The sequence below is a fragment of the Podarcis tiliguerta genome, assembly GCF_965153285.1.
Source record: "Podarcis tiliguerta genome assembly, chromosome: 13".
Taxonomy (NCBI): Eukaryota; Metazoa; Chordata; class Lepidosauria; order Squamata; family Lacertidae; genus Podarcis; species Podarcis tiliguerta.
This window is the reverse complement of record NC_139546.1, coordinates 33,164,653-33,178,688: the sequence shown is the minus strand read 5'-3', so window position 1 is coordinate 33,178,688 and position 14,036 is coordinate 33,164,653. Positions and strand designations below refer to the sequence as shown.

At 45.3% G+C, this 14,036-nt stretch overlaps 1 protein-coding gene across 1 annotated transcript; it reads right to left on the bottom strand.

Annotated features, from left to right (window-relative positions):
- Nucleotides 1-1,150: 1,150 nt before the first annotated feature.
- On the bottom strand, nt 1,151-13,008 carry LOC310662588 (phosphatidylinositol transfer protein beta isoform-like). The gene is made up of 12 exons (XM_083409527.1): nt 12,881-13,008; nt 10,779-10,809; nt 9,873-10,018; nt 9,657-9,798; nt 8,683-8,754; nt 8,302-8,376; nt 6,964-7,047; nt 6,006-6,083; nt 5,042-5,152; nt 4,628-4,750; nt 2,654-2,735; nt 1,151-2,178 (listed from the first exon to the last, which is right to left on the bottom strand). The coding sequence occupies exons 1-11, from the start codon at nt 12,898-12,900 to the stop codon at nt 2,688-2,690; spliced, it is 930 nt and encodes a 309-aa protein (XP_083265653.1). The 5' UTR covers nt 12,901-13,008; the 3' UTR covers nt 1,151-2,178; nt 2,654-2,687.
- Nucleotides 13,009-14,036: the final 1,028 nt, after the last annotated feature.

Here is a 14,036-nt window from a genome sequence, read left to right as displayed (position 1 = left end):
TGGCAGCCTTAGTTGAAACAAATTCTAAGAGCAAATTCTACTGTGGCTTCAACTTTTAGTCTCTCAATGGCTTGCTCTGAGCTCCATCCATGTATGTTTGTGGTTTGAAGGGAACAGTCAAAAGCTGCAACGCATGAACTTGACCAGGCATCCCCAACATTCAGCCCTCCAGATGTTTTGGACTACAATTCCCATCATCCCTGACCACTGGCCCTGTTAGCTAGGGATCATGGGAGTTGTAGGCCAAAACATCTGGAGGGCCACAGGTTGGGGATGCCTGACCTTGACAATGCACCTTTTGTGGGGTTCTGTTTCTCGCCCTATGTTCTTTAGGGTGTGGTTAGGAAAGGAACAAGGAAGTCCCACTGGCTTCTGCAAGCATAGCCAATGGGCTGAGATGGTAGGAGTCGTAGTTCAGCAACATCTAGAGGGCCAGAGGTTCCTCACAGCTGGAACAGGAAGAAGAGCTTCTCTTCCATCCTGCTGGGGAAGCAGCAGCATTATTAAGTCAGTTCTTGCCTTTCCCCACAGGGAAGAACAGAGAGGTGAGGAAGGAGGGCTGAGCAGGTTTGTAATTTATTCTGGAAACTTCTGCATCGGGTACATAAAAAAACCCAGCACACGCACAAACACACCAGCTTCTCTCTAGTCCATCTTATACTGCAGGAAAGGAACAAAATAGGAGACCAAAACCTTTGAGGAAGTTGGGTATGTTTAACCTGGAGAAAAGTTGATTAACAGGTGAAAAAGTAGCCATCTTATTCAGCTCCTGAAAAAGTGGCCGCATATGGGGAACATTTATTCTGTGCTGCTGCAGAGGGAAGGCTCTGAACTACAGGGTCTAAGGACAAGCAGGTTTTCGATGGAACATTTAAGAATAACTTCCTGACGGTATGAGCTGTTTGTGAGTGTGAGCAGGCTGCCTGAGGAGGAGGTGGGTATTCCCATGGCTAGAGGTGTTCTTGCTGTTGTTTTTTATTAAGCAGAAGCCAGGTAACTAAGTTATCCAATCAGCAAATTTCCTCCACTGACATAGGGTTGGACTTGCAAGATCGCACCCTCCTCTATGAGGTACTCAAATGAGCCACAGCAGCCACTAACCCTCCCTGTGCCTCCCACCCACCCCACAACAAGGAAACAGGACAAGAACTCAACTTCAAGTTTATTTATTGTTTTACTTTTTTAAAAAAAGATTTCAGTGTTTTTCTTGCTTAAAAAAAATACTGTTCAGATCCTTAGTAATGCACTATTGGGCCTTAAATGCCTCCACTTCCCCCTCACTTAAGACCCAAAGGGGCAGCTGAAATGTTTCTGAGTGACCCTCCCAAGTGGGGGGAAATTACATGCCCTTCCCCCACCAACACAACTGGGAAACGAGGGACAGGGAAAAGAAGATTAAAATAAAAACAAACCAACAACCTAGGAGTAGAGTTCAGTGCCATTAAAAAGGAGGAAATGACGGGTCAAGAAACAGACCCTGAAAATTTTAGCCACGTGTGGCCTTCTTTGGAAAACAGGGCAGGTGAACTTTGCTGCCTAAAACAAACGAGTCAGTTTAGTGGCACGTTTTAACTCCACCATATGGCACGGGAAGAACCGAGAGTGAAACTGCTGCGGTCATTGTTCCCCACAATCCCAGGAGATGAATGTGGTGCTGAAGCAGCGCTTCCATGCCTCTCCGAAAGACAATTTTAAATCCACAGTGAAGGCGAAAATGATGCTCCTTATAGTTTCACTCCTTTGCTTCCTCCCCACCCCCATTTAAGCTTTCCTGATCTTCCTTTCCCTTTGGCCTATAGAAAGCCCCTCCCCACCCCAATACAATTTCAAATAAGGTTAAGGTTAATCTTATTAATAGTCATGCAGCCCTGCTCCTGCAGGGCAAAAATAAGAGAGACATCCCTACCCCACCCTGGAAGGTCCTTGCCTCCCCCTTTTAAGGCCCCACTTGTGGTGAGGGAGGGGGGCACCTATTAATCCATGATCAGTAAGAAGTAAAGGGCAGTTTCCTGGGGTTTCCCGTGCCGGCAGAAGCAGGGGCAGTTTTGAATACAGTATTTTCGGACCAGAAGGACGGAGAAGAACGGGGACCCATCTTCCCCTCCCAAGGTGGCAAGGGGAGGGAGAGCGGAGTCCCACGAAGAGAGGTCCAATCTCAGGTCAGAAAGGGCACTGCACCTGGGATAGAAAGGAGACCAAAAGGAAGTATTAGCAGCAAAAAGCAACAAGCTTTCCTTTTCTTATTTAATGTTCTTTAAAAAGACAAGTTGGCCTTCTCTGCGTGGCAGGAGCAAACAAACCAGAAAGTCTCTAGTTGACCATAGTTTCTGGTTTCATCAGATCCAGGAAACGGTGGTTACCAGCTCCAAAACAAACCCATATATTAAAACCATAGATGTAAGTTGCCTTAATATCGTTGCTTGTTCCAAACGTGGTAACTGTATCTCCCAAGTTTTGACAATACGGGAAACTTTGGTTAAGCAGAGGCACCCAGGCTTGTTTTCTCATGCCACAAATTGGCTGGGGGGGGGGGCATAGGCACATGCATATCATGGCTTGATGAGGACAAGATATGATCACTGTCTCCTCCCACCCTCACCCAGAGTTTCCACCCATAACTATGTAAAGCTTTCCACTCTCCAATTTCTTCTACCTTGTTACTTCTCGGCCCAGGCAGTAGGGGGCGCTCATTCGTCCCCTGCAGTCATTCCTCTCACAGTGCCCTTCTGGCGTATCTGCAACAAAACAAGATCCTTCAGCAGCTGGGTAACTTCCCAGTCTTACATGGTGGTAGTACTGGCTCGTGTTTACTTCCACATGGCCTTGCCAGAGAGATTTGCCAATAAATTTAAAAAGTTTTTTTTAAAAAATCAATAATCAATTACAATTGCATTTAAATGCATCAGCATATTACCAAACATTATAGGGTTTGAGGGTTCAAAGCATATTTAATACTCTCTGGGCAAGACAGGAACCACATTTAATCCCAAAGTGCAAAATAGGATCTATCTATAAACAAAACACTTGTATGTACCAGTTTTTCCTCCCTTTTCTTTTAAGGAGGAACAGATTCAAATAAGGGCAGGACTCCTATATATTTTGTAAAAGTTGTATAGAAAAAGGTTTTAATCATCAAAAAATAGAAAGGTAGATATTTACAAATATATAAAATATGTTTACAGAAGCATAACGTATTTATGTAACTATACATTTACACACATTAAAAAAACTACAAATTGAGGAAACAATGGTAAGCACATTAACAGTTAAAAATTTTAAAAAGAGGGGATTTTTGCAGCGCGTCTCTCACAGCAGTGGAAAAAACCCATGCCTACCAAACTATCTTCTTCCACATTAATATCATATAGGACTGTCACCCAATTGTGGAAATCTTCGTGCCTCTGTGGGGAACTTTTGGTGCTCCATTTGCTGCTGAACTACAACTCCCATCATTCCTCACCACTGGTATGGTTGCAGGGGCTGATGGGAGTTGTAGTTCAGGAACATATGAAGGGCCAAAGCTTCTCTCACCCTTAAGCAGATCAACTGAGTTTTAAAACAACTGAATCTACATAAACTTGCATATGACTAAACACTTTTGAAGAAGGGAAAAAAGTATACCTGATTTTAGATGGCATATGTATAGGGTGCATAGATATCTATAAGTTTTAGATGGCATATGTCTTGGAAGTCCCCTCCTGTGAGAGACTGAAGAGGGAATGCCTCTCCCAAGATGGGGTCCGCCATTGGCAATTTTCACGTTTCAGGATTCGAATCAGGGTTTCCCGCTTCTATATTAGTGGATCAAAACCACATCGACTAAATAAAACCTATGGCCCTAGTTGGAAACTCCTCCTCTTGTCAGAGCATCTGCACCTACTACAACAAGTGTGCCATAGGGACCGCAAATGTAAAACAGGAGTACCGATCATCACTCAACAGAACAGTGGCAGCAATTTTTTAAAAAATCCTGCCTGGCAGATCTGCGTAGCAGCTCGGCTCATTGAAATCAACAAAGCCTCAAGGCTAGCTGCGGGAAAACAAACAGGAAAGGGTTTTAACTAAGCCTCTACAAGTGGGAACTGAGCTGGCCATGTAAGGCCTTTTTGGGAAGGGAGTTTCACAATAAGGAAGCCATGAAAAGAAAAGGCCTGGCTGCTGGACCCCATCCGCCTTACTCTCCGACAACAATGGCATCTGAAGCAGGCCACCCGTAAATGATCTCAGAGATCAGGCTTGTATGGGCAAAGCCATCCTTTCAGACCCAGTGACAGGGAACGTTGTACTGTGGTACCTCTGGTTACGTACTTAGTTCGTTCCGGAGGTCCGTCCTTAACCTGAAACTGTTCTTAACCTGAGGTACCACTTTAGGTAATGGGGCCTCACGCTGCTGCCTCACGATTTCTGTTCTCATCCTGAAGCAAAGTTCTTAACCCGAGGTACTATTTCTGGGTTAGCGGAGTCTGTAACCTGAAGCGCCTGTAACCTGAAGCATATGTAACCCGAGGTACCACTGTACTTCTGGCCTTCCACCCACAAGAGTTCAAGCACAAAAGTAAGGGAAGCTCTCACAACCCAAACCAAGTGCCCCTTGCACCCGCAAACCTGGTCCTCTGCCCCAAAATACCTCATCAAGCTCCCTCTGTGTCTCCTCCTCCATCCGTCGAATGTCAGCCATGGTTAAATCCACCCACTTGTCCAACCAGCAAAATAGCTGCCTATGGAAGTTGGTAAAGAGGCGTCTTTCTTGCTGTAGGAAGAGAAAAAGGCTTCAAGAAAACAGGATGACAAAAATGCGAGAGACCTTGAAGTGGGGATAATAATCTACACGCTCTCTTTGAGGGGAATAGTCCCTGGGCTGCATTCTGCAGAGCAAGCTCAAGATGGGTTTTTTTAACCCCACCTCTTCCCGCCCCTAAAAAAAACCTCAACAACGCTGGAGAAAGTCTCAAATCCCATTTGCTAATATTGCTCTGCCATCTGTTACTATCCAAGCAAGCTCCAATGCAGATCAGAGCCAGTAGCCTCAGCCTGTTCTTACCTTTTGGATAAATTTTTCCACTCGGCCCTGAAGACCCCACCAGCGGAACTTCACACTCACAAGTTTGTAGGCACACATGTGGGGGCAATCTTCATTGTTGGCTAGTTCCCGCTAATGGACGGGAGATAGGGGGAAAGGGGAAGGGGGAGAAAGGAAGAAGCCAGAAAGATTAGGCCTGGAGTTGCCGCTGAAGTTTCAAAGCAAACTTGTGGAGATTTCTCTTATAGGTGAAACATCTGAGGGGGATTTGCAGGGATGAAAAAGAGATTTACCCCCTTTTTATATTTCATTTAGAAGTATTTACACCATGCCTACTAACCAAAGTTCTCGAGGCGGCTTGCAATGTATTTAAAACGCAATAGAACAGACAGCAATACAGACGCCTTTGCCCTGATTATTGTAAGTTTCGCCCCTCCCCTTGTTCTCCAGAGTTCCTACAAATGCCATTCTGCAGCTGATTCTTCAGGCTGTAGAATCAAGATGGGTGTTAATTCCACATGGGTAAGGGCATGGAGTGACTGCTGTTTATGTCTCTCACAGCCCCAGCCATGGCAGCATTTATAGAATGTGCTGGGTGCAGCACCTTTCAGTTTTGAGAAGACCCAGCCTCGCTCCAAAAAATCCTGCAGCCGGTTCGTGCACCCAGTGACCACTGCAACACTTGCTTTCTCTCTTCCTGCCATGACTAAAAGGTCACGGAGAAGGCTCCATCTTTTGGGTCAGGTGCCACAGCAAGCACACATTTTGCTTTGCTAAGATGAAACCAGCAGACCCCACTACCACCGCCCAAAGCCTGTCTTCAGAACAACGAAGAGGCCCGAGATTGTATGGATGGGAGGGAGCAGGACACACTTACGGGCTGCTTCGCAAGTTTTACTATCATGCGTTTATCTATTATTTCATTTATGAATTGCATCCCATGAGGCGTCTGGAAACAAATTACGAGACAGGGGATTGGATGTACCTTCCAGTCAGGACCAAGAGGCCCTCTGCCTGTCTTCAGTGATTTGAAAAGAGCCGGGTCTTCATCTGGCTTGTAATCCTGAAATATAAGAGAGCAGAGATGAGAATGTTAGCAGCATGAGATACAGGGGAGCAGAGCTGGGTAAATGCCATGAAGATCTTTGTTCAGCAGGTAGAAAAGCAGTCAGAAAGGGCAGATTCCTCTTGAGACAAAAACAGGGCCTGGTAGCATCTAAAACCCAAGAGCCAGACCTGAAAGCAAAAGGGTACTGTTTTGGATACTACAAGCAATGCAAAAAGTTGAGCCACAATGTGGTTTTAGTGGTACCAGCCGTCGCCACCAGTACTGTTACCTTCACTCTAAGGTGAAGGTACATCCTCAAAAAGAATAGACTAGTCACTTGGAGGCGAAGAGAAAGTGCTCAGCATATGCTCAGAGACAAGCTCTCCACTCAGGGGCCTCTCCTCACTCAGATTGGGAGATCTCCTTTCATCCCTTCTGTAGGCTATGGGCCAGCAGGAACAAATGAGATCACAATGTGGAGCCTGGCCAGATATAACTTCCTTTCTCTGTCAATGTTGGGGGGATAAAGGAGGGAGAAGGAAGAGGAGCGAGTTGTGTGTGGAAATGAAGGCCCCTCAGGCCAGGTAGTGGTGGGCAGGATAGCTGTAGCCTAGAATTGCTGGGGTACTGTTCTCCTGAGCTCTCCCAATCTAGAGCAATTCAAAAGAACAAATGGTTCCAAGTAGGGTGTTTGCAGATGCTACAATAATCAAAAAGATTCCCTTTGTGCTCACGGCTTTCACACTCTAGAGCCACAAAGTGATCCTTCTTTCCTATCAAAAGCAGTCGGCTGGAAGGGCGCCTTCCCTCCCAGAATTCCCCTGCCTTCTGTGTCATGTTAACCTTTGCCAAACAGTCTTCCAACTGCCAGACAAAAACCAAGGTTGCCTCTTACGTCATCTGACACTTGCGTCCGATCAGCGACATCTATATGGACCACCTCAACATCTTTCCAAGTTTCCGCATCGAGGCTGTGGACCTGCAGAGAGAAGAGTTTTTATGTTCTCACCCGAAACAAAAATGGGAGTCGCCAGCACTGAAAGTTTGATTGGGCTTTGTTGACTTTTTAATATGCTTCCATATTATGATATATGCTTTGTACTGGCCTAAAGACAACGAGTGTTAGGCAATCAATGTGTTCAATTTAATAATAATAATGTATTTTACATCAAAACACACAAGATTTGGGTGGGACCTTGAGAGAGCCGAGCATAAACAAATGCCAGCAAACCCCAAAGAACTCAAGCAAAATTGTAAAGTAGAGTTGGCCAAACCTCCTCCACAACGATGTGAGAGATTGATATAGTCATACAGAAAATGATTACTTCAAGTTCTTGCTGCGAGATGTGGTTCTAAAAGCTATTGAATCCTAAGGTGTACTTAGTTTTGCACACATGGCTACTCCATTGTGGCTTTATTTTGCTAAATGAATCATGACACAGAGTAATATGTCATGTGTTCTTCACCTGAGGTTGTATTTACCTAATTTTAAGACTTGCTAAAAACAGATGATTGTTATGTCTTCATACAGAATTCAATTTTCTCATGACTGTATAGAAATTAAATAATAACAACATACATAACCCATATTTGCATCAATAAAAATCACAGAAAGTTTAATACCTTAAGACTGCATCCCTCAATACTGCCAAATATTTCAGTCATTTAGAAGAGAAAAAGACCTCTGTAACCCCAAACTGCATCCAATAGCTAATGATAAAGCATGTTTCTGTTCCATACAGTCTCCTCTAAAGTGCTTTCAAGATCTTTGCAAGAATAAGTGCTTTATTTCTTATTATATATGCAATGGAACCTTAACAAAGTCTAAATTATTTATCCCAGCTGGTATCTGTCCTGGATCTGAACTGATTTCCTGTATGTGGTGTTATTTTAAAAGCATTTTTATGTTTATTTTTTGTGTTTGTTTTGTATTCAGTTGTTTTTACATATGCAGCTATTTTATATATGCCACTGTATTGTAAATCACTTCAAGATACCTCACAGGAAGCAACTCATAAGTGACATAAACAACAACAACAACTATTCCGGATACAAAGTATTTTCTTTGTGCAGAAAGAAAAAATGTTGGTTAATCAAATACTATTTTCCCACCCTTAATAATAAAACAGTGCATCTGTGCCCATGGTCTTTCTATTAAGAGAGAGTACAATTCAGCAGGATTTGGGCACCCTGTTCTGTGGATAAAACGTGGTGTTTCATTCCCGTCACTTACATTGTCTTGGTCACCTAAATCTGGTTTGTGCCAGGTTTCAATTTTGATGAAGAAATCATCCTTCATATATTCATTCTGTCCGAAAAGGAAAGGGTGGGGAGGAGAGAAGAATGGTTACCCAGAATACTTTGTGGTAACAAGAGCACAGCCAGACCTAAAGCCACACATGACTTGAGCAGACATATTACCCAGAATGCTCTGTGACATTCTGGGATGTGGGTGTGTGACTCATGAGAAGTGGACTTCATGGGGTAGGAGGTGTGCCATAGCTTACTGGAGATAGGCGAGGACACAGATGTACCCAGAGAATCTGAGGGAGTTGGGGTTCACTGAGAAGCACTGCCTGCCCACCCACAGATGTCCCTTCCCCAAGTCACTTACCGTAATAACTGCAGCAGAAGGGACCACAAGAAAGAAGAGAAAGACAGAACATGTTAGTGCAGGATAATGAAACTAAAAACCTTCCCTAATCAGCTTGATGTAAGTCTTCTCTAGCCACACTTGCCATATATGTAACCCAAATCACACAGGACAGTTTTAGCCCAATATATCCAGCAGGTTAGACAAAGTGTGGAGAAGCTATGGTCCTCCAGTTGTTGCTGAACTGCAACTCCCATCAGCCCCAGCAAACAGGGCCAAAACCAGGGATGATGGGAATTGTAGTTTAGCAAAATCTAGAGGGCCAAAGGTTTCCCACACCAGTTTTGACTGTCCCTGAACTCTGATAATGTTTCTTACTGGACTGGACAGGGCGTGCGAGTTTGTGTAGAAACCAACTGTACAAATGTAAAATTTGCATTTGTTGGTTCTCCCACTTTTGCCTCAGGACACACCCAACACTGTCCAAAGAAAGTTGCCCAAATGAGAATGTGGCCCTTGGCCTATGAAAACTTCCCCAGCACTTGCTCAAAATGAATATTTATTCAAACTCTGTTCTGTGGAAACTTGAGGTTCCTCTGGCCTGTGTCAATGAGAAGAGCAGTAATGTAAGAAAAGGGTTTCCCAATAGGCTGCTTGTTGTAGGAGTCTGCTGGGTGCATTTCTAGGTTATATTCTCAGCTTAAGAAGAGCAGTGATGAATGGAGTGTACAGCACTTCCAGAATCTCTGCCAAACAACCCCTGGATTTTTGCCACTCAGCCATTGTTCAAAAGGATCGTTCAAGAGTTTGAAAAAAATGAGAACACTCCAGACAAATTTGTTCTCCTACTAAAGCATCTAGGTAGGACAGGGTTTCGCAAACATGGGTCTCCAGCTGTTTTGGGACTACAACTCCCATCACCTCAAACTAGTATGCCCATTGGTTGTAGTCCCAAAACAGCTGGAGGCCCAAGTTTGGGAAACCCTGACCTAGGGAGTCCCAGTTACAGACATAGCCCCTTCTCCCATCCCTCTCCCCGGCTCACCCGTTCGACAATAGGGATAGGCATTCCAGGCTCTCTCGTGAACAACTAGGGACCCCTCAGGGGCGAACATCTTAATGAATCCAGGAACTTTGCTGCAAGAGAGAGAAAAACAGGGCATCAGAGGAAGCCCATGCCTTTGGATGCCCGTGCCCAGGAAGGACCTTACCTCTGGAGGTGGTAGATCTTGTGGGTGAACTGCCCCCGTTCCCCTTCACACTCGTAAGGTTCATTTTTTAGCACCTCAATCCCTTCGCCGCCGCCAGTGTTGTTCTTGCTGGCTTCAGCAACAGAGAATAACTGCCCCACCTGATACTGAAGAGGGAAAGAGCAGAGGTTGGAAATGGGCATTTTAAACAGGAGATTCAAGTTCGACATGTCCCAAAAGGAACTCATCCCAGTTCAAATTTGTCCCTTTACAAAACAAAGTAGTTGCCTTCAGGTCACAGTTCCAAGTTGATCCAAATGATCCTCAAGAATTTTTTTCTGTATTCAAAATGCTCCTGTGCTGAAGTATAAAATAAAAGTATAAAATAAACTTAAGATGAGAGTCTATAGAGTGAAAAGCACAGATGAGAGAACGAACTTGAAGATAGAACTAGAAATCATTCAAAGTTCTAAGCCAAAACAAATTTAATTCAAGTTTTGATCACTTGGCAATTCTGGAAACTACTTTCAGATGTAGTTTAGAGACTTTTGAACTAATTTGATGAAGTCTGTTAAGCTCATTCCAAACACTGGGAAAGAGAAGGAGAAATACTCCTGCCCCATTGGCCTTCAAATAGGGCACAGGTCTTGGGGACAAGGAAGGCCATAGGAGTCATTTGGCAAGGCCTGCCTGCCCCAATTACTGCTGGGTGGAGAGGGAAAGAACAGGGAGCCAGAAAGAGAGACAGAAAAGGGCAATGCCCTTTTGGTTTTTGGTTCTGGCCCCACCTCTGAAAAACAGGAAGAAAAGCACCCCAAACTTTCTGCTGATTTATGCCAACCCATTATTCCCCCCCTCCCATTGATTAACTAGGGGGTCAGCAAGGTTGCACACTTCCTAATACCACAGCATGTAAATGGCACTTACCTCCTCTACGGAGCAAGGCAGCACAACCCGGCTGGTTTTGGAGGATGGAGATAAAAGCAGCATGGTGGGGGGCAGGGGGAGAGGAAAGAGAAACAAGAGTTAGAGAGGGAATCCTCCAGTGCCCAAGCCCTCACACTCCACTGCCACATGCACCAGATAAAAAGCACATACACACTTTATTCACCCTGGAATGTATTTAATAGACCGTTCAACCAAGACCATTTATAAAGCACTACTGTTGCATCTGAACTATTATTATTATTATTATTATTATTATTATTAAGTTTCTAGAAAACTGCCACTAAAATTAGTCTTAAAACAACTTACAATATGATATATCAAAGTGTACAAAAATTTAGAAATACCAAAGAAGAAGCCATAACGTAAAATGCAGCTTTAAAACAGTAACACTGAATTAATAAGCAAGTCTATCAAATACCACCAGAGGCCTGGAAGTTGAGGAAGACCTTACCCGGTGCCAAAAAGGTATTAAACTTGACACCAGGTGGGCCTCACCGGGGAGACCAATCCATAGATGGGGTGGGAGGAGAGAGAAGCCAAAATGTCCTTTCCCTTGTGGCCAATCACAGGACCTTTCCTGGAGGAAGAGGAAAGCCTCTGATGACAACCACAGGGCATGTGTTGGCAAAGGCATTCTGTTAGGTATTGGAGAAGCTTTCTAGGCTAAAATCAGAACTTTGAATTGGTCTCAGGAACCCATTGGGAGCCACTGCAGCTGGGGCAAATGAGAGTAATAGGTACTTGTTCTCTGGTGCCTATTATCAGTTTGGCAGCACACTGAACACTTGCTGCAATTTCCAAACAGTCTGCTAAGGTGAGCACATATATAGCACATTGCAATAACATACATATGCAAGACCCTGGTATCTCAAAATTTGAAGGCTGTGTACATGGTATACCTTTAAAGTACCATTAGAAACACACGTTCCCTTCAAAAAACTATGGGAACTGTAGTCCATTGAACGCTGTTGGGAATTGCAACTCTGAGTGGTAAACTACAGTGCCCAGAATCCCAGGGAGGCGGGGGAGATGTGCTTTAAAGGTGTCGCAGAAGTTTCGCTGAAATCGAAACACAAAGCAGATTGTCTTCTTTGCCCTGAGGAAGAGCACACGAATATGCTCAGAGAACCTTCCTAAACTCACAGTGCAATCCTAAACAGGCCTATACAGAAGTAAGCCTTACTGAATTAAAAAGGGCTTTCTCCCTGGAAGTGTGCTGCACCCCTTGAGGCAATGTTATTGTATGTGCCAGATGAAATAAGTTGGACTGTCATCTCCCCACCCCAAGGTCTTTTCTCCTACAATTCTCCTCCAGCGCATGCCTCAGCCAGTTTTAACAAAGATAAATCTGCTGCTGCCAACTTCCCCTGAAACAGTGCTCAGCGTGATTTGCGGTAACACTCTGAAACTGCAAACATTTCGTGTTTCCTCTGAAATAAGTTCCTGGAAATCAACAGGCCTTAGTTTAAAGAAAGTGAGCCCAGAAGTGCACAAAAATTATGACGGATTCGGGGATCCGAGGATGGCACTTCTCATTTGTTCTCCTCCCTCACTGATTATTCTATTGAGCTTTGGTGAAAAAACATGGGTGGAGGGTGGGGAAGAGGGGGGAAAAAATACATCGAAATGGAGAATAACGGTATAAACTATAAAGGAAGCCAAGTGTGGAGGCAGCCAGGCCGCCTCCTGTCGGGAAAACATGCCGGGTCAGGGACCCCAGATGGATTCTAGGACTGTGCGCGCGAGAAACCTCCTGGCAGGGTAAGCCGAATGGGCCAAGGCGACCCCCCACTTCTGCTTTTCAGAAGAATATGAGAAAGCGCCGCCCGTTACAGTGCAGAAACAAAAGGCCCCATTCATCCAAAATATCAGATCTCACCCAGCGCACATTATTAGGCGCTCTAAAACCCCCCAGCAAAATACAGAAGGAAGAGCCGTAGAAAGGGGCAGCCATATGTAGACGCGTCCCTTGTCTATCGCCCACCCATTTTTAGGAAAGCCCCCTCCCCACTGCCTGGTTAACCCTTCCCATGCCCTGCACCACCCACGCTGGCGCCCCCCCCACCCCTCCCAGTACTCACAACTCTTTGATCAGCACCATCCTCCCGTCCCTCCGGCACCCCGCACGCCAAATGCACCAGCCCTTTTCTTCCTCTTCCCCCCTACCCCGGCCATTGACGCCACTTCCGCCCTCACTCTAGCGCCCGCTCGCCCGCACCTGCCCGCGACGACGCCACTTCCGCCCTCACTTGGGCTTCGCCCGCGCGGGCGAGCCGGAGCGAAGGCCGGCCACGTTGGGGTGGAGCAGGTCGAAGGGGGCGCGTTCGGTCCTCTTGATTGACAGCACAGGGAAGCCGGGGAATGACGGGACTCTGAGGGTTGCATTGGACACAAATGTCCACTAGGGGTCGCGCTCGAACCGGGCGTTCGGAATCGGCTCTGTTGAGAGTTCTTCTGAGATATGTGCAGAGCGTCTTTCTAGTCGTATTTGAGAAAGGGCAAGATCACGGACCTCCTGACTTTCATGCCTTTCAAGGGTTTGGTACCCCACGCGAAATTGAGCCTTGTCCCTTCTGTTTTGAAACTATTCACTGAGTATACTTTTTACTGAACCGTGAAAGGGACAGAAGGAGACATATTTCGAGGGTGTCCTCGAAATTCCTTTAAATCATGGGCATAGCCAGGATTTATGTTAGGGGGAGTAGAACTAAGCTGTTGGTTAAGTATTTCTATTTATTTACTTTATGGGGGGGCAGCTTCCCCCTGCCCACCCCCCGCTACGCCCATGCTTTAAATGTTCACATCTCTATGGAAATATACATCCCGATGCTCCAGATCAATAACGCATATTCCCAAGTAAGTGTGCACAGAATTGCACACAAAGATCTGTGACTTTGAGTATTCTAGACAGGCGGCGCGATGTTTTCTTTTCTGGCAGGTCTCTTGCACCGCTGACACAATAATTTTAACCCAGGAAATATTTCCCAACGTGAAGATGGGAGGTGGAACTTGTGGACTTTCTGACTGCCGTGTACAAGATCCCAGGGTTCGTTCTCTAGGCCTGACAGAGTAACACTGGGGCCTCTATTGCCTCTTGATTTGTTTTTGAGACCAGGATATGTTCACCTGGATCTGTTCTCCTCAGTAAATTTGATCTATTTATTTTCCCTCTTGACTCTGTCTGCATTATCCCAGCCACTTTGCTAATGTGGACCGCTCAGATACTACGCCTGTGAA